The 26343-nt window shown below is 37.3% G+C and overlaps 1 protein-coding gene across 2 annotated transcripts; it reads left to right on the top strand.

The window, feature by feature from the left end:
- Nucleotides 1-1963: 1963 nt before the first annotated feature.
- Nucleotides 1964-22766, top strand: IMPA1 (inositol monophosphatase 1). 2 transcript variants are annotated; one of them, XM_061171562.1, is made up of 9 exons: nucleotides 1964-2024; nucleotides 5334-5399; nucleotides 5778-5911; nucleotides 7734-7838; nucleotides 9088-9133; nucleotides 11390-11498; nucleotides 13095-13203; nucleotides 20030-20181; nucleotides 21053-22766. In XM_061171562.1, exons 2-9 carry the CDS (start codon nucleotides 5337-5339, stop codon nucleotides 21166-21168), a joined length of 834 nt encoding a protein of 277 aa, XP_061027545.1. In that variant the 5' UTR covers nucleotides 1964-2024; nucleotides 5334-5336; the 3' UTR covers nucleotides 21169-22766. The 2 variants fall into 2 exon arrangements, with proteins under 2 accessions (XP_061027545.1, XP_061027546.1); XM_061171563.1 differs by having other exon boundaries at nucleotides 1969-2024; nucleotides 5337-5399.
- The last annotated feature ends 3577 nt before the right edge of the window (nucleotides 22767-26343 follow it).

The raw sequence follows: 26343 nt of genomic DNA, 5'->3' as shown, positions 1-26343 counted from the left end.
TTGTACTTCTTGCTCATTAGAGGTAGGAAGCTTGAAATGGTTTTAATTTGAAGGAATGAGATATTCTATCTATCTTCACTTCGATTACACTGATTTTAGCAGCTTTGTTTATTTAAACGAGGCTTAAAGAGGACTCAAATGACATTTCTGCAAATGCCTGGAAAGTTTTATTTGGTTAAAAACCAACACTTGTCACCACAGAGTTGGCAAGATTTTTACTTTAAGATGACTGACAATGAAGAACCAAAAAGCTAATTTCTAAAGTTTTTAAATTTTTTTTTAATCAAGAAAACAAAAGCATCATTTGCTAGACAAATTGAGGTGTTCAAATCAGATACTTACAGCAACACTCTTTAGAAGGAGACAAAGTTCTGGCTCTTTGTGAGGTTTGAGAATTGGTCCCACACTTCATGTCATTCATCTTTGAGAACCCTCATTTGCAACACGTTGGTGACAATACCCTGTCTTCTGATCAAGCTAAGAGAACCAATCACTGCAAATGCAAGGAGCCAAATAACCTGCTTCCCTGATCCTGTTGTGGCTAGGACATCTTTTACCTGTGCACTGCCTTTTGCATTATAATAGTAAGACTATATGATGCCAGACCTGTAATTTCAAGAAGCAGAACTATTTTAAGGACCATAGACTAGTCCTTGTATTTCATGTGATGCAAGCTTATCGTACCATGTATTCCCTGAATATGGACTTTGGAGTCAGTGTGTTCTACTCTTTGCTCTTGCTGTGTGACTTGAGGATAAATAACTTCCCTGAGCCTCAGTTTCCTCATCCATATGATGAAGCTGATCATATCTTCTCATGGAACTGTTGCAACCTTTAAGTAAAATAATGCATATGAAAACAAAAGCGCCTGAAGCATGGTAAGTCCTCACTACATGGTTACCAAATAAATTATTGAGAATAAGGGCAGTTGGTTCTGGCCAATAGATGTATGTCTGTCTACCTATCATAGGTTTACTATAGTGCATATTGTTGGGGAGGAAGAAAACTTTCCTCTAGAAAACCTTCTAAGTTCTTCTGGCTGGTCTAAGAATTAAATTGACATGAGACAGATTTAACAGGAGAAAATCAGATTTAATTTTATACATAAGAGAATCCCACACACATAAAGGGGCCAGAGACCCCACATGCATGAGAGGGTCAGAGGCAGAAAAGTAAAATGAGGACTACATGCCATCCTGAACTAAGGAATGAGATGGGGGCCTGGGGCTTCCAAGGACAGGAGGATGATAAGAAGAAAAGCAGATGTTTGGTAATTAGATATTCGCCCTACCATATAGATGGGGCCCTTTAGATAAAGCATATCTCCAGTAATAACTCTTTTCTGAGAAAAATTTCCAGTTTAAATTCTTCTAGGTAGTTAAGGGAGGGGGAGTATTTTCTCTTGCACTCACCAGGTCTCAGTTGCCTTGAGCTCAAAATAATCCTCATGCAAAAATGGAATATTTGGGGGACGCTCCGTTATGACCCCCTACAATATGTATATAGTGTAGGTTTACCCAGCATAGTTTTAACAAATAAAAGTTGCAAAGCTAGAGTCCTATCTCCAGTTTGTGTTTTGCCAAAAGAGTAGTATGGAATAAAAGACAGGGACAAAGAAAGGGAAACAGGAAAATTGGAAGGAATGGAAGACGTAAGGGATGGGCAAAATAGAGGAAAGGAATTTTTTAAAAATTACAGAAGAATGTACAGGTAGGATAAAGAAAGTCAGAAGAACCACAGAGGAAAAAGAAGAGGCCAGATCTGGAAGGACTAGGCAGAAGGGGGACGGGTCACGAAGCGATCACCAGCGCAGCTTGGGGCTGGGGGTGGGGCAGGGAGTTGGGGGTTGGAGGGCTGTGCTCCGTTGTGGGGCGGGGCCAGAAGAAGCCGAGCCCCGTGGGCGGGGCTGCAGGGGCGGGACTTCCTGTCGGAGGCGTAACCAGCCTGACCCTCCTCTCCCTCCGGAAGAGCCCAGCGTTGGATCCGGCTGGTATCCTAGCGAGCCTCAAGCCTTCCACCCAGAGGTGAGACCTTCCTTCCTGCGATCCCGCACCAGCCCTTGGGCGGGCTCGTCGGGCGCTGCGGGCGCTGCGGGCGCGGGCGGCTCTCCGGAGTGGTTTGGAGTGGGTGGGCTCGGTCAGCGGTGCGGGATGGCGCCCAGGGACAGAGGCCGCAGTTGGGGCGCCTTCATCCCTGCGGTTTTGTCCTGAGCCACGGCCGAGTGACACCAGGAACGGTCCCTGCGTGTGTAGCGGTTTCGCCCCCGGGATCTCGCTGAACCTTTGCGGCAGCTTGTGTAGAATAATTCCCTCTTTTTCATTTTACCGATTCCAAAGAAGCTCAGAGAGACCTGGCATACTTCCAGGGGCGTGTAGTCCCGGTGTAAGCCCCCGATCCCGTGCTGTCCGCAGTCCCGCTGCTGGGGACAGGTGGCCGGAAGGTGGCATGGCTCCCACCGCAGGGAGGGTGGTAACCAGGACAGAAGAGGTTGAAAATGTTTCACGTGTTTGTCTTTGAGAAAGTGAAGGTGAACAAAATGTGTTCCTTTTTGAGATATACTCAAAACTGGTTGGAAAGATAAAGCATGCAGCACACAAATGACCGAAATGTAAGGAAAACATTCCTGAGTGCCCCAAGAGCGATGTACAAAGTTTTATGGGGTCTTCCAGGCTTGGGTGTCCTCTGAGCTTCTCACGGCATGTTCCCTCCTAAGGAATGTCATTCAGACTCAGGACTCAGTTGATGCCTACTCAGATGACTTGCATATTTGTATCTGCAGGCCATACCTCTCCTCTGAGGTCAGGATCCATACAGTCAGCTGCCTAATTGACATCTTTTGGTTTCACAAAAGTTCCTCATCCTCTACTAATTAAACTTTTGTTCTCCCCACCTCCTACCCAGATCCCAAATTTGACTCTTTTCTATTGCTCCCTGTTTCAGTAAAGGTCACCATTATCCATTAAGTTGCCAAAGTGAGATATCTGAGCATCATTAAACTCTTCCTCTCCCTCATACTCCATATCCAATCTATTGCTAAGTGCCCTCAGCTTTACCTCCCAAAGCAAATATCCCCACTGTCTACTCTTCCCTCCACCCTCTAATCCATTCTGTTCAGCAGCCATGATGTAATGATTCCTCATGGCTCTCAAATCAAAGGCCTCGCTGAGGATGATCCCTACTATCCCCCAGCCTCACCCCTCCCCCATTTCTCTTGATCTCTGAGCTGTCACACTTAGGCCTTTCGGTTGCTCTTCACATACCAGGAGTCCTGCAGTTGAGTTAGTTAATACCTATTCTCTTGTCCATCAAATCTTGGTTGAACCATGTTCTTAGGGAAACCGTATCTGGTACCTACGACCAGGTCAGAGTTCCCCTGTTACATGCTTCTCATTGCACTTCTGCTTAGCCTTTATTACATTTGTGATGTTGCATGTGGTCTGTGATTTTTTTTTGATTAATATCTGACTACCCACTAGAGAGTAAGTGTGAACTCTGCCTGTTTTTCCTCACTGTGATGCATTGCACAGCATATAATAGATATTCAGCACATAGCTCTTGAATGGTTAAACAGATTATGACTTCTGGGTGGAGAATCCCTAGAAGAAAGGGTAGCTTTTGAAATGAGCCTGGAAAAATTGGTAGGAGATATCAGTGCTGTTAGTAGAGGGAGATATGAATGGCTTAAGCAAAGTTTCTGGCTATTGAGAACATCTAGTTCTGTTTAAGCCTAGAAGAAAGGAATGGGAGTAAGTAAGAACGAAAAAAAAAAAAAGTTTGGAAACAATTCTTGAAATGCTCTAAGCAGTTACTCCTATAACTCAAAAAGTGGCTTCCTTTTAAAATTATTTAAATGCTTATATCAAGAAGAAGAAGCAACTAGCAGAAACAGCTCAAAATATCTGTCCTTTGTCCTCCCTTCCCTTCCCCTCCCTCTCCTCCCCTCCCCATTCCTATACTGTGAGCACCATGATTGGGATTTCCGACCAGTCTTCAAGGTGAAACTCTGTGTAAGTTATTCTCAAATATAAAGATGACAAGGGCTTCCCTGGTGGCACAGTGGTTGAGAATCTGCCTGCCAATGCAGGGGACACGGGTTCGAGCCCTGGTCTGGGAAGATCCCACATGCCGCGGAGCAACTGGGTCCGTGAGCCACAACTACTGAGCCTGCGCGTCTGGAGCCTGTGCTCCGCAGCGGGAGAGGCCGCGACAGTGAGAGGCCCGCGCACCGCGATGAAGAGTGGCCCCCGCTTGCCGCAACTAGAGAAAGCCCTCGCACAGAAACGAAGACTCAACACAGCCAAAAATAAATAATAAATAAAATGCATAATGTAAAATGTATATGATTGCAAAGGCAGTCAATTATTAAAAAAATAAATAAATAAAGATGACAAAATTAGGATTGCTTTATATATGATCCACATTTTTCTGAGTCTGACAGCTTGAAAAGCTTCACTGTCCTGGGTACAGGTTTTAGAGTGTGGTCAAGCCAGTGGTGAGTTATTTTAGTCTTCTCTTCAGAAGTCAGTGGAACGCTGGACAGTTCAGAAGACAAAAATGTGTTGTTTTTTTTTCCCTCTCTGAAACTTGGGGAAATTCCTTTTTTACTTAATTGTTATTTTTTTAGTCCTGGAATTTTCTTTCCTCAGAATGTTATGATAGAAAGAGCAGTGGACTTTACATTCAGAATTGAGTTCGAATTCTGACTGGGTCATGTGTCTAATAAAACCTTGGGCAAATTACTTATAATCACTGAGCTTTAAGTTCTTCATCTTTACAACCTCATTAAAAATAAATTCACATGTATAAAGTACTGAACTACCTGACATTCAATTAGTACCTGTGCCTTTTGCTCCTTCCCTTCAAAGCTTCTTTAATTTCTGTCTGTGGTTAGTGGAATGCACAGATGCCAAAACTGCAGATACTGAAAACTGTCTGTGTTCCCTGTGTTCTTTCTCTAATTTTCACTTTATTCTTAACCCAAACATGCACCTGTCTTTTAAGATATTTCTTGTGTCCTTTCTTCTCCATTCCCTAGACCAATGCTGTTTTTTAAAATGTCGTATGGTATAGGCACTTTGGGAGACACTTTTATAGAATACTTTTTATTATGAAAATGTTTCTACAGTAGAAGTGAAGTAATTTAGGTAAAAAGTGTTTCTTAATGGACCTGTGAGTGAATACTGAAAAAAACTGAACTCTAGAATCAGGTAGAGGGTGAATCCTGAATAAAAGTATTTTGCAAATTGAGGTGTTTTTGTGAACGAACTATTCTATGATTAAGATTTTTAGAGATTTGTAACTGCTGTATCTTTGTATGTGTTAAATCTGTTCAGAAGATGGCTGATCCTTGGCAGGAATGCATGGATTATGCAGTAACCCTAGCAAGACAAGCTGGAGAGGTATGAACTGAAATCTTTTCAGCCATGATGTGTTGGATGTGGACAGCGTGTGGTTGCCTTGTTAAACAAAACATGTACTTTGATTCATCTGTATTTGTTTTCATTTTATTAAACTTTAGTGGAGTGTTACTTTAATTTTGTCATTAAACTTTTTGTGATGACAGTTGTGAATCTAAAATAGGATATAAGATTCTATGATTTTATACCCAGAAGGTCATAACCCCTAAGGATTTATTTTATTTACACTGTGGTAAGAAATATTTAAGAATATCATTTAGGACAGATTGAATGTTTCAAACCATTTCTGTATTTCATCTTTTAGTTTGATTTAAAATGACTTACGCTTTTCCTATTTGCTTACCAAAAAATCTTTTTTAGATTGCTCGTGAAGCCCTAAAAAATGAAATGGATATTATGATCAAAAGTTCTCCAGTTGATTTGGTAACTGCTACTGACCAAAAAGTTGAAAAAATGCTTATCTCTTCCATAAAGGAAAAGTATCCGTCTCACAGGTATTTCTTACTTCAGTTTCTTGTGATAAAAATGAAATCTAGGTTGGAGTCAATAGTACTAGACAGAAATTTTGATTTTAGACTCAGTAATTGACTATACTTAATTTAAGCTGAACGGGAATTTATTTGGAGGGTGTTGGGCAGCTCAGGAGCCCTGAGAGCAGGGCTCAGGTGGGAACCAGGGAGGAAGGCAGAGCTGGTTAGGATTGGGTTAGGGTTAGGGTTAGGGTTAGGAGCCATTGCTTCAGATGCTGCTGGTAGCCTCTCTCCTGTCTCTGCTCACTTTGGATATCTTTACCCCATTAGCTCAAGATTACAAATCCTGGGCAAGAACATCTGCTAGCTGAACTCAGGTTGTTTGCCTAAGCTCACACTTCCAGGGAGCAGTGAACAGGGGCTATTTGGATTCCTTTATAGTAAGAGGAGTGTTTGGATGCTGGGAAGTTGACGTGACAAGTGTCTGGCATAGACAAGATTTTAAAGTTCAGTTTTATTCTCTATATTGCAAACTTTTTTAGGTGCTAAAGTCAGGGTAGCTTTAAGGAGTTTGAGAGAAAATACTAAAATCAGGGCTTTCTTTATAGGCACCAAAATACTGTCATCATTTTAAAGGTTTAACATTGTCATTCTCTACTTCTTCGTGATCATGCCATTGGCCATTCCTGGTATTTTAGTCACTGAGGAGAAAAAAAATGTTTAAAGCTAAATATATGTCTTCTCAATGAAAAGGTTTATAGCCAAGAGAAAAAGAGATACAAGAAAATTATGATAGTGATTATTAGGACTGTTCAGTATTGAATAAAGGACATAAATAAAAAAGAAAGTAGCAACGGAAAGAAGAAATCCAGTGAACTCAGACACCATTTACAGAATTCACCTGAGATTTACTGTGTAGCGTGTTTTAGGAAAGCATGTAGACCCAGTAATTTTGGTGGGTGATTTGCTTTCTCATTGACTTATTTAACGTTCTGTATATTATCTATTGCTGTATAGCAAATTACCCTAAAAACTTAGCAGCTCTAGACAGCAAACATTTATTATCTTAGAGTTTTCTAGGGTCAAGAATATGGGAGTAGCTGGGCTGCATTGTTCTTGCCAGGGTCTCATAAAGTTATAGTCAAACTGTGGGTCACCTCAGGCTCAACTGGGGCTGAAGGGTCCATTCACTTATGTGATTGTTGGTGACTTCAGTTCCTCATGGGTGGTCTGCGGCAGCTCCCCTCAGTTCCTTACCATCTGGGCCTCTCCACAGAGCAGCTGATAACATGGTGGCCGGCTTCCCCCAGAGCGACAGAGGGAAGGGGAGGGAGGAAGAAATAGAGTGAATAAGATGGAAACCTCAGTGCCGTTTTGTGAACGAGTCTTCCAAGTTGCACGTTGTCACTTCCACTTTGTTCTATTGGTTAGAAACGAGTCACTAAGTCCAAATTCACACTCAAGGCAAAGGGTGTTAGGCTCTACCTCTTGAAGAGTTAGGCTCTACCTCTTGAAGAGGGGAGTATGAGAGAATCTGTGGACTTATTTTTAAAACCTCCACGTTTCCTTAGTAAGTTCTCATCTGCAACAAATTCACTTTTCAGCATGTGTGCCTTCACTTATCCTGGCATTCCATTTGAGAATTTCAGATTCTGTTATTTTTCACATGACTTTGTTCTGGGGGAAGTAAAACTTTCTCACTTTCATCAGTCTGCAGGGAAAACAATAGAAAAGTGTAGTGTACAGACTTTTGTTATGTTTTATAGTAGACCCTGGGTAGCTTAAGGTTTGAAAATTGTTGAAAGCAATGTAAAGATTCCGAGTTTGTTATTTTTTTTGTTTTTAGTTTCATTGGTGAGGAATCTGTGGCAGCTGGGGAAAAAAGTATTTTAACTGACAGCCCTACGTGGATCATTGACCCTATTGATGGAACAACTAACTTTGTACATGGGTATGTTTTAAAATTTTTAATATTGTAATTCCTGTTTCTGTATTAACTGAATGGACTATTGGATATTTTGTTCACAAACATATATACTTTAGAGAATTGTGTAATTTGTAGAGTAGTTTATAAGTGTATTATGCATAATTTTCATCAGCTATGGAAGAGGTGATGAACTATTAATGTTGTAGACTTGCCCTGTGCAGGGAAGTGCCCTGTTCACCATTCTTTTTCTCACTGTTGAAACCACATAAAAATGTATGCAAGCAATATTGCTGCTTTGAGATCAATTAAGGAAATAACTAACTCAATACTGGAGTGTTGTCTATATAGAATGGGTTCAATCCAGGAGAAAAAAAATGTTAAAAAGAGCATGGGTTTTAGGATGTGTGAACGTGTGACCTTGAGCAAATTGCTTAATCTTTCTAAGCCTCAGTTTTTTTTTTCATTCTATAAAATGGGCACATTAATGGTACCTGCCTCATAGAATTGCTTGTTGATGGGACTCAATGAGTTGTACATTTATATAAGAACTTACTCTAGTGCCTGGCACAAAGTAAGTAAATAATTCAGTATATACTGAGAAGTATATGTAGAATATATATACAAAGTAAGTGTATAACTCAGGATATTTAGAAGAAAGCCTGATGGAATTGCCAGTGAGGGTTCAAATGAGTAGCCTAGTTTGGTGGGATGACACATAGTTGTTATATTTGAAGTTACCGCGTAGCTGTATGTATCTTTACTAATAGAATTGTTAAAGCCATAAAGCTAAGATGTAGAATCGATATGTGATGGAATGTTAATGTGGAAAGATGCTCATAATATTATATAACATAGAGAAGATTATAATACAGTGTATAGTATGATCCCATTTTTGTTAAAATTGAAACTATATTCATGGAATTCTACATTTAAACGGTATGAAATGGCATACAGTGCCAAGTAGCCTTCCCACTTCTGACCCCAGCTTCTCAGGACCCAGCTCTGGAGGTGACCATTGTTATCAGCTTCTTGTGAATCCTTTCAGAGATGTCTCATGCCTGTAGATGCATCCTGCATGTATGCATCTGTATATTCTACCCTCCCCATCCCCTACGATTTACACAAAGTGTTGCATACTGTATACACAGTTCTGGGGGAGGAGGGATAAGACTGTTCATATGAAAAAATTTGTAAGCAGTTTTATTATGAAAAAACATGTTTGTTGAAAATAAGTTCTATTTTGACAAATTTATGTGTTTTTTTTTTTTTAAAGATTTCCTTTTGTAGCTGTTTCAATTGGCTTTGTTGTAAATAAAAAGGTATGTTGTTTAAATTTATGGTTGGTAAAATGCCTTGCTCTCATTTTCTGAGAAAGAGTAAATGTGTCTCCATAATAAATTTAGGTTTGTCTCTATTCAATTTATGTAGCTGCATCATTTTGAAATAAACTCCAGAACTGTTAAACTTGTCATGATACTTTTTCCAGTGAAGAAAATGTAATGTTTTCTGAGAATATTTTATAAGGAAAAAATACACACAAGTAACTGAAATATGATTCAGTATTTAATCACCATTATATATATGATAGAGTCAGATAAGATAGGCATTGATGTAGGGTCTAAAATGCTTAATGGAAGAGGTGTGCTTTGAGCTAGGAATGCTTTAGTAGGCATTGTGAAGGGAAACACCAGGAAGTGGTAGGGGCCAAACATGGTTAGAAAATGCAGACTATGTTCAGGAACCTGAACACTTGCTGTATCTAAAGCCCAGTAGAGTACAGTCTCTACCTGTTGCATTTCCGTGCTGTTTGGGTATTTGATTGATCAAAACACGAATGGTGTTTACTAACATCTTACATAACTGTCTTCAAGGGGCTTGTGATATAGTTGATCAGCATGTGCACAAGAGAGTTAAGAAATCTCTGACAATAAAAACACAAATTAGTGCAAATGAAATCTTAGGCACAGGATTGTGTTAATCAGTGAGAACATTCAAAGGGAGATAGGTGAGCATTTCTCGTTTTATCAGCCCTGGGCTGTTGAACTCCTAGTTCAATGCAAAAGTTACATGTGTGAACAGATGAAGGTAATATGTGGTGGAACTATGAAAAAAAAAAAAATACTATGAGAACATGAAGAGGGTGTAACCAATTCTGCCAAGAGTGGTTTGGGGAAATCTTCATACTAAATGGAAGGGGTCTTAGAATTTGGTCATGTGAGTTGGGTCATAGCAAATTAGGGGTTTGCCAGATAAAGAAGAAAAGGAAAGCATTTTAATCAGAAAGAACAGTTTGGAGAAGAGCATGATGTGTGTGGGGAACGGTGAGATGTTCATTGTGAGCAAAACTCTGGAAATGGCAGGAGCAGAACCAATGAGGTGAGTTAGTTGTGGTCTTGCCGTGAGGCACCGTGGCCTGTCCATGTCAGAACATTTAGATTTTGTTTTTAGGTGGTAGGAAACCAGTAGCGGTTTTTAAGTGCAGAGTGACAGATAATTCCAGCAACGTAGACGTCACACCAGAGGGGCAGGTGATTCTGAACTCAGATGGAGGTGGGGAGAATGGCTGAGGAAATGCCAAAAATCAGGAAGTGTTTTCAAGATAAAATTGGAAGGAAGTGACTAATGGGGAAGGAATGAGGCGTGAGTGATCAGGTAGTGAGTGAGTTTGACCTCCTCAATTGAGGTTTCTGCAAGCCTAGGTTCTGAAGCACAGCTTCTGACCTGTGAAGATGGGGTTGGTGGGAGCCACAGTTAGAGAGGTAGTTGAATGTGTGGACTGGAAAGAACAAACCTGTAAGAATTGAGAGAGCTAAAAGGGAAATGGAAGAAAAGGAAGAATGAAAAACTCTGGGGAACACAACTTTTAAGGGTTAGGCAGAGAAGAAGGTCATAAGAAAATGTGACACCAAGACAGATCAGTGAGTGTGGTAGGAGGACTAGGAGAATACTGCCAGGAACACAGAGTATGGGATTAACTGATGATGGTCAGCAGTCTCCAAATCTTCAGAGAAGGCATTTGATCAGCAAGAGTGCACTGATGATCTCTTTGCAAGGAGTTTCAGGAGATGCGCGATCAGGGAAGAAACCAAATTGTAATGTAGTAAGAGAATGGGAGATGCAAAGTCTAGACCACTCTTTGGCAGTGAAGAGAAAAGGAGAAGGTAATGTTTTGAAGGTTTTGCGAGGCAGGAAGAAATTTGGTGAGAAGTACCGGAATGAAAGTCCAAGAGAGGAGGGATCAGTTGATGGAGCAGGTTTTCAGAGAAGTATAACACAGGAGGAAGGATTCACCCTAGAAAACGGGAACGATCTGTCTTCATCTGAGGCAGGAAAGAGAGAGGTCAAGGTGGGTGCCCTTAAATTTAGAAATGGATGAGACAGGAGTCAAGTGTTTAGGTCTGATGACTTCTTTCCTCTGACTAAGCTGGGAATTAGCATTTTAAATATCCCACGATTTAGCTGTTTGAAAACATTATTAGTATACCAGATTTTCTTGTTACTTTCTTAGAAAAAGTATGGATGAAATGAGAAAGAATACTCAGGTTTGGTAAAGGAAACTTGTTTTCCTTCTGCAGATGGAATTTGGAATTGTATACAGTTGCATGGAGGATAAGATGTATACTGGCCGGAAAGGAAAAGGTGCCTTTTGTAATGGTCAGAAACTACAGGTTTCACACCAAGAAGGTAGGTTTATCCTCTAATTTTTGGTGTGATTGATATTATGTATTCGTATGCTATTGTTTTTGAATGTTAGCCTATAGAGCTCTCCAAGTGTTAACTGATTCATAAACTGTGTCTGTTTTCTCTGTACTTTTTAATTGTGACCACAATTTTGGATGTGGTAGTGGAAGCAGGGGAAGCAAGTGCGATGGAGCAGAAGACACTTGAGGCTTGCGTTTTGTCAGGGGCTGGGGAGGAAGATGAGTAAGAATGACTCTGCCCTCATGGCGTTCATGTTTTATTGCTTCAGCCACTGCATCTCAAATTCTTTGTAGAATTCCTTTGTTCTGATGCCATTGGGCCCAGTTATTAGTAAATTGAGGGGGAAAAGGCACTTCAAGTTGGGAATCATTAAAAATGAGGCATAAAACTATTATATATAGGATGCATAAACAACAAGGTTCTACTGTACAGCACAGGGAACTATATTCAATATCTTGTGATAAACCATAATGGAAAAGAATATGAAAAAGAATATATATATCTATGTATAACTGAATCACTTTGCTGTATAGCAGAAACTAACCCAACATTCAGTTATACATATATATATTCTTTTTCATATTCTTTTCCATTATGGTTTATCACAAGATATTGAATATAGTTCCCTGTGCTGTACAGTAAGCCTTGTTGTTTATGCATTCTATATATAATAGTTTGCATCTGCTAGTCCCAAACTCCCAATCCTTCCATCCCCCTTGGCAACCACAAGTCTATTCTCTATATCTGAGTCTGTTTCTGTTTGGTAGATGTGTTCATTTGTGTCATATTTTAGATTCCACATATAAGTGATATCATGTGGTATCTTTCTCTTTCTGATTTACTTCGCTTAGTGTCATAATCTCTAGGTCCATCCATGTAGCTGCAAATGGCATTATTTCATTCTTTTTTATGGCTGAGTAATAGTCCATTGTATGTATATACCACTTCTTTTTTATCCATTAATCTGTTGATGGACATTTAGGTTGTTTCCACTTCTTGGCTATTGTAAATAGTGCTGCCATGAACATAGGGATGCATGTATCTTTTCAAATTATAGTTTTATCTTGGATATATGCCCAGGAGTAGGATTGCTGGATCATACAGCAACTCCATTTTTAGTTTTTTGAGGAACCTCCATACTGTTTTCCATAATGGCTGCACCAACTTACATTCCTGCCAACAGTGCTACCATTTAATTTTAATTTTTGTCTTGTTTCAAATCTATATATAAATTATTTAATTTCTAAATTCCACTTTAAAAAAAAATATGTAAGGTGTTTGCTCGTTTCCCACGAAATGTATCATGCATGCAGGCAGATTGGTTATATTCTGTACTTTTGGGGGGGTGGTCTAAGGAGCTAGACTCTTTTTGATGATTATAAAAATGATGATAAAATAACTAAAAGAGATAATAAATTGATAAGTATTTTAATATTTAAAGTCTTAGAAAGAAACAAATATGATACAACTAGGAAGAGGAATAAAAATGTCCAATTTGTTCTGAGTTACAAGTGTCAAATTTTTTATCAGAATTCTTATTAATCAACTCTAATGATTATTTAAAACATTTTCTTTTAGATGTTACCAAATCACTCTTGGTGACAGAGTTGGGCTCTTCCAGAACACCAGAGACTGTGAGAATTATTCTTTCTAATATGGAAAGGCTTCTTTGCCTTCCCATCCATGGGTAAGCTCTTCTCACTTTCTCCCTAAAGTTGAACATTCTATGTTAACATTATAGATAATTTGACATTCTAAGGAATGAATTTTTCTTTAGAAATGAAATTTTTAATTAATAGACATGGGATCAGTACCGTAATTCTAATTTTATAATGTAATTTTTAAAACTTTTATTTGAAAATAATTTCAAATTTAACAAAATTTTCAGAAATAAAAAACTACAAGAAACAGTAGTATACAGTTTATCCAGATTCACCTATTGTTAACATTGTACCCCGTTTGCTTTATCATTTTATCATTCCTTCTTTTCTCTGTCTCTGTCTGTCTCTATCTCTGTGTGTATGTGTGTGTGTGTGTTTGTGTAAATATACTCCTTTTTTCCCCTGAACTATTTCATGGTAAATTATTTACCATGAAAAATTATTTACCATGGCTCTTTACCCCTAAGTACTTCAGTTTGTTATTTCCTAAGAATAAGGATACTCTCTTCCATAACCACAGTACAATTATTGACTTCATGAATTTGCTCTTTATCTAGTCTACCATCCATACATATATAGCTTTGTCAGTTGATCTAATAATGTCTTTTATAGCATTTATCTTCCTCCAGTGCAAGATTCAGTCTAGGGTCAGTATTATGTTTAGTTGCCATGTCTCTTTTGCCACCTTTAATCCAGAACATTTCCACAGCCTAAGTAATTACCCACTTCCTCTAAGTTTTCAAGTTATTTGCATAGAGGTACAAAAGGTAGAATGTTATAGTTTATTTCTGGCCTCTCTGTATCAGTAGTTATTTCCCCCTTATCATTTCTTATTTTGTATATTTGTGCTTTCTTCTTCTTTTTAAAAAATCTTGATTAAGTTATTTGGTGGTTTGTCTATTTTATGTTTTTTCAAAGAACCAGGATTTTGCTTATTAATCTGGTCTACTGTTTTTCTCCTCTGCTTTATTATTTTCATCATTGTGCTTTCTTTTTGTTCATTTTGTTGTTTCCTTTTTTTTTCCTTTTTAAGTAGAGAATTTATTTTTATGCTTTGATTTTTATTGATGTAAGTATTTAGGCTATGAATTTTTATCTGATTACTGCTTTAAATGTATCCCATAGATTCTGATGTGTTTTCATTGCAATTATTTTTCACAAAATTTGTTACTTCTGTTTGTATTTCCCTTTTCACCCAAGAGTTGTGTTCTTAAATTTCCACGAGGAAATGACTTTTTTTGCTTTTATAATTTCATTTTTAATTTGTAGTTTTATTACATTGTAATAAATATATATTATGGAACTTTATGTCTTCTTTGTGCCCCGTATATGATCAGTATTCGTGGAACTTCCATATGCACTGAAAAAAAAGTACATTCTGTATTGTACTTTGATGTTTGGACTTGAAATCTACTTTGACATCAGAATTGTGCCTGGTAAATCTTTGTCCGCTCTTATTTTTAGTCCTTTTGAATCACTGAGTTTTAAGTGCATCTCTTGAATACAGCATAGAGTGGAGTTTTGCTTTATAATCAATTTGAAAATCTTTTTTCTTTTGATAAAAATGTTAGGCTTATTCATTTATTGATATGACCATTTTGTTTGGTCTCAATTCTGTTGTATTATCTTACCTTGTAAATACTTTGTATATTATGTTATAGTTACTGTATTTATTTGGTGTATCCTCTCTGCTTTTTTTCTTTTTAGAAATAGAAATTTATGAAAGGTTCAATTTTATTCTAATGGGTTTCTTTTATATTAAAACTCTTTATAATGCTCTTAATATTCTCTTTTCTTACTTGACCATTTACTCTCTGTAAAGGCTCCAGAACGTTTTGGCTTCCGCCTGTTGCCTATATAACATTCAGTGATTTTACTCTACTTTCCCCTTTTTCTCTCCCTTTTCATCCAGTTTTTTAAGTTGCATTCTTTCTACTTTGTCAGACGTATTATTATTACATATTCTTTCACCCACAGTCCCATCCTGTGGTCCTAGTTTTTGACTTTATAAAAAGCTCACAGTCCTTCCATGAAGTTTTCCTGGTGTCAAAAGTTCATAAATAACAGAATTAAAACCAGTGAATCACTGAAGTATAATTAGTAAAAGTTTATTGTTCACACACCAAAAAGACAGTTTGCAAACCAGGAACACCCTGACCAAAACATGAAATGAGGCTCAGGTATATATTGTTATAAAGCAGCTTATAAAGTGAGAAAGCAGTGACTATTTATTCTTCACAGTGATTGGCTATAATAGAATTTTTTTAAATGATAGGGAATTGATTAGTGGTTACCTCACATCAACCTTGAGAAACAACTTAAGTTTTGCGTGTCATTTCCAGAAGCATAAGCAAGAAATGACCCAGGTTGAGTTAGCTTTGCAAAATATGCTAAATTAAGCTTTGTTTGCATGACTAAACTGGTTTTGTCTGCTCAGGGAATTTTCAAGGCTGGTCTTTGTTTGTTTTTGATTTAACACCAATCACCTTTAGATTAGATGAAGCTCATCTCTTAGTAGATTCCTTGAGAAGGGCACATGCACACAGTATTCCATGAGATCTGGTACATTCCAAACTGTTTTTCTGTGGTCTTGAAATGTGAAGGACAGCTTGGCTGGATAGAACATCCTTAGTGAAAGAAAGTATAAAGTACATTTCTTTTTTTTTTTTTTTTTTTAGAAATTTATTATTTATTTATTTATTTATTTTTTGCTTCGTGGGCTTTCTCTAGTTGCGGTGAGTGGGGGCTACTCTTCGTTGCGGTGTGTGAGCTTCTCACTGCGGTGGCTTCTCTTGTTGCAGAGCACGGGCTCTAGGCACGCGGGCTTCAGTAGTTGTGGCACGTGAGCTCTAGAGCACAGGCTCAGTAGTTGTGGTGCACGGGCTTAGTTGCTCTAAGGCATGTGGATCTTCCCGGACCACGGATCGAACCCATGTCCCCCGCGTTGGCAGACGGATTCTTAACCAATGCACTGAAGTACATTTTTTAAAAATGCTATTACAGGGCTTCCCTGGTGGTGCAGTGGTTAAGAATCTGCCTGCCAATGCAGGGGACACGGGTTTGAGCCCTGATCCAGGAAGATCCCACATGCCGTGGAGCAACTAAGCCCGTGTGCCACAACTACTGAAACCCGCATGCCTGGAGCCCCTGCTCCACAACAAGAGAAGCCACCGCAATGAGAAGTCTGCGCACTGCAACGAAGAGTAGCCCCCACTCGCTGCAACTAGAGAAAGCCCGTGCGCAGCAACGAAGACCCAACACAGCCAAAACTAAAATAAATAAATAAATTAAAAACCCAAATTAAAAAAAAAATGCTATTACACTGTTGCCTTGCTTTGTATGTTATGAGAAATCTGATGCCAATTTAATCTTATTGGCTTTTAAATTATTTCATGTTTTACTTGGAGGCTCTGAGAAAAATTTTTTTCTTTTAATCTTCCATGGTTGACACTTTTATAAGGGTATATCTTGGAATTGCTCATTCTGGGATGTTTTCTCCCTATAACAGGTAGATTCATATCTTTTTTTTTTTTTTTTTCCTGGAAAGTTTTCTTGAGTTTTAGTTTTAAATATTAGTTCATTTCTGCTGTTTTCATTTTCTTCTTCAGAGACACCAGCAGGAACATTAAATCTTTGTTTCTTCCCTTTCAGCCACTTTCTCTCCAACCCGTTTTACTTCTTTCTTTTATTGCTTTTCCTCACTGCCCTTTATTAAGTTTTCATTTGCATCTGTTCTCTTTAGGGGACCTTGCGATTTAGTCTTCATTCCTGATAGAATTTTGTCTTTTTTCTCCCACTTCTTTTCTGAGTTCAGTTATCTCTTGTTTTATTTTTTCCTTGTTTTATTTTGTTTTGTTCATTTCTGTGCTTAACTTTTTGCAGAGACACTTTATGAGTCAAAAAAACCCCGAACACTTTTATTAGCAATGTCTGATGTTTCACAGTAGATTTGTGTGGATGTGTCTACTTTTTCTATTTCTGTTCACCTTGAGATCCGGGTTCCTGGTTTCAGAGCTCCTTATCCTGTCAGTTCTGCCCTTCTGTGTAGGTTCTGTTATGAATTTCTGTTAAGTGGTGGTGGGAGGTGAGGATTGGCATGTCTTGTTTCTCTTTCATTTCTCAGGATCTTTAATTTTTTCACTCTTAGCTCCTGCTTTTCCTTCACTTTGTCCCAAGAGATACCAACTCTTTTTATTTTAAATTGAGGTATAATTATATATTAATTATAAATGACATTTATGAGGCAAAGTAAATCATTATGGGTCAATTTCCTTTGTGTAATTTTTTGGGATTTGTTTAATGAAGTGCACTGTATTTGTTTACTTTAATGATGTTTTCTGGTATCATGCTTTAGGGAATCATTTCTTCATAAATATAGCTACTATTTTTTGAGGCCCTTTTATATGCTAGGCCCTCTGCTAGGTGCTTTACGTCTGTTGTTTCTAATCATTGCAGCCATAGCCAAGGTAAGTTGGTATCTCCATTTTGATGACAAGAAAGCTAAAACTTGAAGAAGAAACTTTTTCAAAATTATAGTTTTTAAGCAACTGAGCAGGGGAGCCAACTCAAATCTTTGTGATTCTGAAGATAGTCTTTTTTACTCTGTACCATCCTAGCTGTGTAGGAGGATCAGACTAACATAGAATTCAGGACACAAATGCAAAATCTAGACCACAGCCTCAATTATTTGGTAATTAATAATATTTAGTAATATTTGTCCATAAAAGAATATGCTTTCTGATCAAAAGACCTCTTGACCGAGAGCCATTGATATACATCAAAAGTAGACAGAAGCATAGCCTATATGCTATGCTGGAAGAACAATGCCTATAGTATTGTTCTTCCAGCCTAGGGTTCTATGTTTGAATAGAATACCAAGAGATAATTTGTGAACGATCTTGGTATTTTCTTTCTATGACATGAGATATGAACTATCACATATCCTTTGAGAAAAGGAGGAAAATACACCATTATTTATAAACTAAAAAAAGCCACTAATGTTAATTTGGGTTTATATGTTTGGAAAGCAGTCAAACACCTATGGAAGTTTATTGAGGTTGCTAGTTCTTTCTTAAATTTGATATATAGTAAGAATATAGGCAGTAAGATGTATTTGAAATCAAGGGCATCATGTAATTCTGATCCTTTTTTTAAAAAAAAAATTGCTTTGGCATGAAGGATGTACTCAGGTGTAGTACTTTTTTTATTTTTAAGAAACAAAACAAATACCACATTAGTCATCAATTTCCCATTATTTCTTTTTTTTTTAATTTTAATTTTATTGGGGTATAGTTAATTTACAATGTTTTGTTAGTTCAGGTGTACAGCAAAGTGATTCAGTTATACATATATTCATCCTTTTTTAGATTCTTTTCTCATATAGGTTATCCCAGAATATTGAGTAGAGTTTCCTGTGCTATACAGTAGGTCCTTGTTGATCATCTGCCTTACATATAGTAGTGTGTGTATGTTCATCCCAGTGTGTGTGTGTTCATCCCAAGCTCCTGATTTATCCCTCCCCCCTGCGTCTCCCTTTTGGTAACCATGGCTTGTTTTCTATATCTGTAAGTCTGTTTCTGTTTTGTAAATAAGTTCATTTGTTTCATTTTAAAAAATTAGATTCCACGTATCATATGGTATCACTCATATGTGGAATCCCCTTATTTCTTTAAAAATAAATAATGAAGGAACTCAGTGAACAGACCTGACTGCTTTATTTTCAGAGGTTTAAACAGCTAAAAAAGAAGCTTGAGTAAAACGCATTTGAAAGTAGTAACTTACAGACATGATGACCTCTTTTTCTTAAACATTTCAGTGTGTATATTTTAGATAAAAGGGACATTCTCTAACATAACCACAATTACTAAAATCAGGAAATTAAGTTTGATACATTATCTAATATAGTGACTTAATTCGTATTTTGAAAGAATTCTAATCCAAGATCTAATTCAGGATCATACACTGCATTTAGGTGCCATTTCTCATCAATTTCTTTTAATCTGGAGCAGTTGCTTAGTCTATCTTTTATGACCTTGACATTTTTGAAAAACGTAGGGTAATTATTTTATAGTATGCCTGTTGATTTGAATTTGTTTCCTCATGATTAGATTTGGGTTATGCATTTTGGGCAGGAATGCTACAGAAGTACTCTTATTTCCTTCTCAGTGCATTATATCAGGAGGCACATGGTACCTTTTTGTCCCATTATTGAATACTAACTTTGATCACTTGGTAATGATCTTGCTATCTTTCCCATTGTAATTATTATGTATCTTATAGGGAGATACTTTGATATGTAAATATCATTCATCCACTCATTTTAGCATTTATTGATGATTCTTTCCTGAATCAGTTATTATTTTAATGGCTAATAAAGTAATGTCTGTACTTACCTTAACTTGATATATTTCCAAGGAAAAACTACCGTGAGAAAGCAAACCTGAAATAATCTTTCCAGGCAGGCCTAGATCTAAGCAGAGCCCACCAGTGCTGTTATCTCTTTGGTCACGTGTACTGATGCCCATGCAGCTGGGGATGACCGGGAGTACATTTTCACCCTTCTACAAACTACTTGTATTGTGGGGCTCTTGTCCCTGGGTTTAGACCACAATGAATATACATGCATACCATGATAGTAGAATTATAGCATTTTCTTCAGTTTTTTTCCCCAAAATATCCTTGTTTAAAAGTTTATACTATAAATGATTGCTTCATAAGGATTAGTTTTGTCATTTATATAGTGCATCATGACTGTTGCATCAGTCAACACTTAAAAGAAACTGAAGTTAAGGAGGAATGCCTTATTTGAAATAATTTCTTTTTCTATCTTACTTTTAAAATGTTATTTGTTAGGATCCGAGGTGTTGGAACAGCAGCTCTTAATATGTGCCTTGTGGCAGCTGGAGTTGCAGATGCATATTACGAAATGGGAATTCACTGCTGGGATGTAGCAGGTGCTGGCATTATTGTGACTGAAGCTGGTGGAGTACTCTTGGATGTAACAGGTAAAATTATGGGACAGTAAAGCATTTTTCTTTCCATATCTGTTGGACCTTCCTCTATATATGGCTTTTTTCCTTTAATGTTTGGTACATATTATACCTCAGCTCTTAAGGCAAAAAAAGCCATGTAATTTTCTACACAATCAAAATAACAAACATTGGGAGATAGAGGCAAGGATAAGAAGCTAATGGTAGCATGGGATTAATAATGATAAATGGCTTAGCCTCTTCAAATATGAGTATCAGGAACTCTTGAGAGGCTGTAGAAAAAGTCTAGAAGGTCACTGAATCTGAGAATTGTACCAAGAGTTCTTTGAATGGTGACCATGGTGGTGGTTGAACATGGACTTCGTCCACCATCACTTTCTGCCTTGAGCCTAGAGGGGCTACATATTTCCTCTGCGCTGATGGTGAGATTTTTAAAAGTAAGAGTGAACCTGGGTTAAAATAATTCATCAGTGGTCTGGGAGAAAGACAGCAAAGAATTAAGGAAATGGGAAGGAGAGTGGTGTGAAAATGCATTGGAGTCAGATTTTCTGTCCATAGATTCCCAAACATTAAAGAGGTAATAAGAGTAATAAAAAGAAGAAATAGAACACACAAAAGGTGAAATAGAGAAAAGATGACATTTTCCAGCCTAGTGTGATTGAGATAACAGTTCCCTCCACAACTGGTATTTACTAAAAGAAGGTGCTTAGAAACTCATTTATGTATTATCAAAGCTTAAACATTATGGTTATGTGACAGCATAGATCTTTTTAAAGATAGTCAAAAGTATTAAAATGTTATGATTGACCATAGTACATATTGCTGTGCGAGTTTTATAGGAATTATTTTTGTACAGGATATAACCATGTTCCATATTTGATTTTAGGTGGACCATTTGATTTGATGTCACGAAGAATAATTGCTTCAAGTAATAAAACAATAGGAGAAAGGATAGCCAAAGAAATTCAGATAATACCTCTTCAAAGAGATGATGAAGATTAATTCTAACAGCTTCACACATTCAATCACAGTTGCATCTCTCCAGGTTTGCTAATGGTGTTACAAAATTCAGGACATCTGTTTCACTTGAATAATATGATTGGTTTAAGTTGTCTTCGATGTCCAGATTAAAAATTGCAACTTGTTCTGTAGTTTACTAAGAGTAGGTATGCAAGAATGGCTGAAATGTTTGTTTCATTGTTTTAAAAATTTTTGTGTGTTAAGAATGTACTTTGGGAAAAATATGCAGGCAGTTGATGAGACAGGTATCACATCAACTGAAATAGTCAATTAGCAATTTAGAGTTTCTAAGTATTTATGAGCCTCTGAAATTTTGACTTAACTATTTATGTGCGTATGCATTCTTAATTAGAAAGTTAACTTTTTGGAAAAATTTTTTTCTTTAGTTCCAAAAACCATACTTAACTAAATTTGTAAGAAGTATATAATGAGTACTCCCTAGACCAAGGTTTCTTTCTTTGCAGAGAACCTTGTTTTATTCATCAGTGTAGCACCAAACATGGTACCTGTTAAAGAGTAGGCAGTCCAAAAATAAGCATTGAAAGAATGAATATTTTAAAGGTAGCAATTCCTAGTTGCTACATAAAATAATGAGCTCATCATTCTGTAATTTTACTTCAGGTTTGCGAGTAGAAATTATCTAGTCATCCTTTTTACATTTCACATTACCATTCCTTTTAACATTTCACATTACCACGCCATTTCAATTAACTGTACCTATACCTCCTGATACATTTCAATTACTGTACCTCCTGATATCATTTATTTTTGTGGGCATTTCTGCAGTTTATATGTTTTTCAAAACACTGCATTGCAGTATTTGTTTGGATTTCTTTAAAGTTCACATATAAAAGAGAAGAAACAGTTTCAGAAAAGCACTTTCATCAGGTATCTGATGTAACTAGATACTGTATGACACTTTACTAAACTCAGAATTCATGTTTTCAAGATGTTCAGACTGATCTGGCTGAGCACAGGAACCTGGCAGATACACTGCATTGTTAATATTGAACTATTTCTTTCTTCCCAAACTCCTTATTTACCTTTGTTGATTCTATTCAACCTTTAAATATTCCTTAATAGTCTTTGGCTTCTCAAACTCAAAAAGAAAATTGTTCTGGTTCATAGATATTTTTAAAAGAATAACTTATTGCTTAGCCTTGTCCTTTGACACATGAACAGTATTAAGTTTTGTTATAGGCTCATGTGAGCCTTATATTTGATGAAAAGAGAAGTGCTTCTATAAAGTTTTCAAGAGAGGATTGTTTTTTGTTTTTCTTAATTGTCGTGCACATCTAATACATTAAATATCTATGAACCTAAGATTTGAGTATTATAATTACTGTATTTGTACTGTTGGTCACATGCATCTCATGCTGTATTATTCTAAGACAGGTTGTTTTACAATTAAATATATTGTGATTAAGAATATGATCATGAATAAAATTTTAAATAAAAAGTATATATATGTTATAGTCAGGGTTTATAGTCTTCCCAAATGTGTACACACACACACACACACACACACACACACACATAAAATATACACAGTTTAACACCCCTCCTTTTTAAAATAAAAAATGAGCTCATTCTATCATGTACTTATGTGTGAAGTGTTCTTTGGATTCAATTTGAGTTACTAGCTATTCCTAGAAATGATTTACAATGTCTGGGTCAGTAGTTTGCCTGTGATATATATCATTTTGACTCAGTTGTCCTTCATTTCAAGATCTAATCTAGAGCCTAAGATACAATGTTTAAAGAAAGAAAAAATAATCATTTCAAATTGTTTCCATTTGCTTCAAGTTTATAACCCCCTATCTTTACCCTGCCTCATTTGGAAAAATTAATTCTTTTGTTATCCAATTAATACATACACATAGTTCAAAATTTCAAATAATATACAGAGCTCAGAAGGAAAAGTGACATTTTCCTATCCCATTCCACCTCACCCCTAAGTTGATCTCCCCAAACTCTTTAAGTAGTTTCTTTTGGTATTTACCTCCATCTTAAAAAAAAAAAAAAAAGAGAAACATATTCTGTTACATCTTTATTTATTGACTTTATTAATTATCTATTAACTTGCTATTATGGAAGATGAGGATTTTGTACTCTTAACTCCATGAATTACTTTTAGCTCCTCCTTTCTATTCTTCTAGTATAGTGATATCTATTATTTGTTGTTGTTAAATTTATATTCAGTGTTTTACTTAGGACTTTTATTCCCTGCTAACTAGTAGTGTGTTATGATTACATTTTCTTTCCTGTGCAACTTTTTGTTCTTTCTGAAATTGACAAATTTTCCACGGGACTGTAAGTGCTCTTTGTTTTCCATTTGTTCAACCATAATCAGGTATTCTCTTCTATTAGTACTATTTTCTTTTCCTCTTGAAGGTAGATCTTTTGGGGCCCTTTTCCTTTTCTTCTAGTCTGATTGGTTCCTGGCTAGATATGCTGCATGGCAGTCCTTCTGGGGCTTCCCTTTGCTTCTAGAAGATAGCAGAGGAGAATATCTTCCTGACCTTGGTAGACAAAGAACTGGTAAATAGGACACAAAAAGCATTATGCATAAAGGAAATTGATTAATTGGGCTACATTAATATTAGGAACTTCTACCATCAAAATATACCAGAGAGTCAGAGGGCAACCCACAGAGTTTGTAATACATACACCTGACAAAGTATATCCAGCGTATATAAATAACTCCTACATATCAAGTTCCAACAAACCCCCAATGATACCAAGGGTTGATAAGGATGTGAAGCACCTGGCCGCCTCTATCACTCCAAAGGTTCTGCGCTTTTTATTTATTTATTTATTTATTTATCGCTGTGTTGGGTCTTCGTTTCTGTGCGAGGGCTTTCTCTAGTTGTGGCAAGCGGGGGCCACTCTTCATCGCGGTGCGTGGGCCTCTCACTGTCGCGGCCTCTCCTATTGCGGAGCACAGGCTCCAGACGCGCAAGCTCAGTAATTGTGGCTCACGGGCCCAGTTGCTCCGCGGCATGTGGGATCTTCCCAGACCAGGGCTCGAACCCATGTCCCCTGCATTGGCAGGCAGATTCTCAACCACTGCGCCACCAGCGAAACCCGGTTCTGCCCTTTTTGAAGTGGCCAGTGATGTCCTAATTTAAAGAAGAAAAATCTTTTATGCTATTAATTTACTTGACCTCTCTGTAGTTTTTCATCTCACCCGTTCTCTGTGTTTTTAAAATTACATTTGTCAAATTCTCCTCTGTCCACTTCTTGTCAGTCTTATTTGCTGACTCTTCTTCCTCTGGTGAAGATACTGTGCTATGAGAGAGCCATTCTTGGTCCCCGCTTCTATCAAGTCACTCAGGAAACTCATTCATGTCCCTGACTTCAGCTATCACAACCATTATGCTGAGTCCCAAATCCAAATCTTAACTTAGTGCCCGCATTTCCCTTGTGAGTTCTTACCCTGATTCATCTCCTTCTCCTTGCTGGACGGCCCCTTCTGAATGCCCTCTACTTTTATCAGCTCAACATGTCTCTAACCAAACTAATTAATTTTCTGCTCATAATTTTCTGCTACTGTCCTATATACATTCCCTCCCTACCCAATCCTCTCAAATAAGAATCTGTTATATTTGATGTGTCCTTTCCACTAGTCTTCCATTCCACTTTGTCAAAACCAAGTTTTTCATAATATTCCCCTCTCCCCACCCCCCCAATATTCCCATCGAATACTCCAGCCAAACAAACACTTACTCTTCACTGGACTCCTCTGAGACTTTTCAGATAATATTCTTTCTGCCCAGTATTATTACAGTAATACTGATCACTTTTTATGACTGTAAAGATACCTCTAAGTCACAATGATTCCCCTTTCACTGGGAACTGCCCCCAACACACAGGGCTGTCCCTACTGTTACCATGTCTGTAGGTGATATGGTTCTGCCCCCTGATTAATTCATGAGATGACATCTGACCCAAGCAGGACAAGTGAAATTTGCTAGGGAATTGGGCATTTTGAACCCAGTTAGGAATAAGAATAGGACAGAAATTAGGAATGATTGGGAGTAACTTATAAAGTTGAGGTCAGTACTGAATATGAAGTCAGGTGCTTCTCAGGGAGTGGCTGACCCTCAGGCTGTGCGGGATATCAGCATTAAATTCCACAGGTCTTCCAGCTTAAGAAGAATAGAAATAGGCCATATGTCACATGTTCTAATTTCTAGTATTCCATATGTTATATATTTATATCCCTTAGGTTGTTTATTCCCTTAAATAACTCATAAAATATCCTTGATAATAAATATTGTTATTAATAGTTAGCATTTGTTGAGCACAATGTACCATAAATTATGCTAAGCACTTTTCATTCATGATCATATTTAATTCTCACAATAGCCCCAGGAGAGGTTATTATCCTCATTTTACTGAGGCACATAGATGTTATTTAATTAAACCAATTTTCCTGCTCAAGGCCATACAACTAAGTGGTGGAACTCATGTAGAGATACAGCTGAGTCCACAGTCTTAACCCACCACCCAGTGGTCCTCTCCCTGGCTGTACGTTAGAATCACCTGGGACATGAGTCTCACTGAGTGAATCTGACTTACTAGGTCTGGAGAGTGGCCTGGCCATCTGTATTTTTTAAAAATTCCCCAGGTGATTCTCAGGGTAGCGAGAATTGGGAACCGTTTGCTCCAGCGTACTGCTTCCCAGAAGTAACCGATATTTTAGAAGTAGCCGACTCACCTGCCCACACACTCCCTCAGCTCCACAGACCTCAGAAGGTTTCATGATACAATTTGATGTCTTAAACTTGAAATGTTGTTTTGAGTCATCCCTCTGCCACCGAGTGAGCCAGATTTGAAAATTATTGTACCACCCTTTTTTATTTCCACAAATTAACACTAGATGGCAAACTACACATAGGGAATCATCTTATGTTAAGCATTTTTATCTCTGAAACATTTGATTTTTTCCTTCAAATAACCTTATTAGCCAATATTTGAGTTTAATAATATAGTATTAAAACCAGGGGGATTTTTTTCATAAATTGAATTACTCTGTATAGTGGATCAACTCATATTCCCTTAAGCAAAACCATAGATACCCTAGATGTACACTATGGCCTTAATTTTAGTTATTTTTTCAGCTTCAGCTTTAAAAAGGGGTTCATTAATTAT

Source organism: Eubalaena glacialis, chromosome 17 (genome assembly GCF_028564815.1).
Source record: "Eubalaena glacialis isolate mEubGla1 chromosome 17, mEubGla1.1.hap2.+ XY, whole genome shotgun sequence".
Taxonomy (NCBI): Eukaryota; Metazoa; Chordata; class Mammalia; order Artiodactyla; family Balaenidae; genus Eubalaena; species Eubalaena glacialis.
The sequence above is the reverse complement of the archived record's forward strand: the minus strand, read 5'-3'. Positions and strand labels throughout refer to the sequence as shown.

Bases quoted from the DNA above. Each gene is read 5' to 3' on its own strand.
- IMPA1 (XM_061171562.1), top strand. From the start codon at position 5,337: ATGGCTGATCCTTGGCAGGAATGCATGGATTATGCAGTAACCCTAGCA. The intron at 7,839-9,087 runs GTATGTTTTAAA...TTTTTTTTAAAG, and splicing joins ACAACTAACTTTGTACATGG to ATTTCCTTTTGTAGCTGTTT. The intron at 20,182-21,052 runs GTAAAATTATGG...ATTTGATTTTAG, and splicing joins AGTACTCTTGGATGTAACAG to GTGGACCATTTGATTTGATG.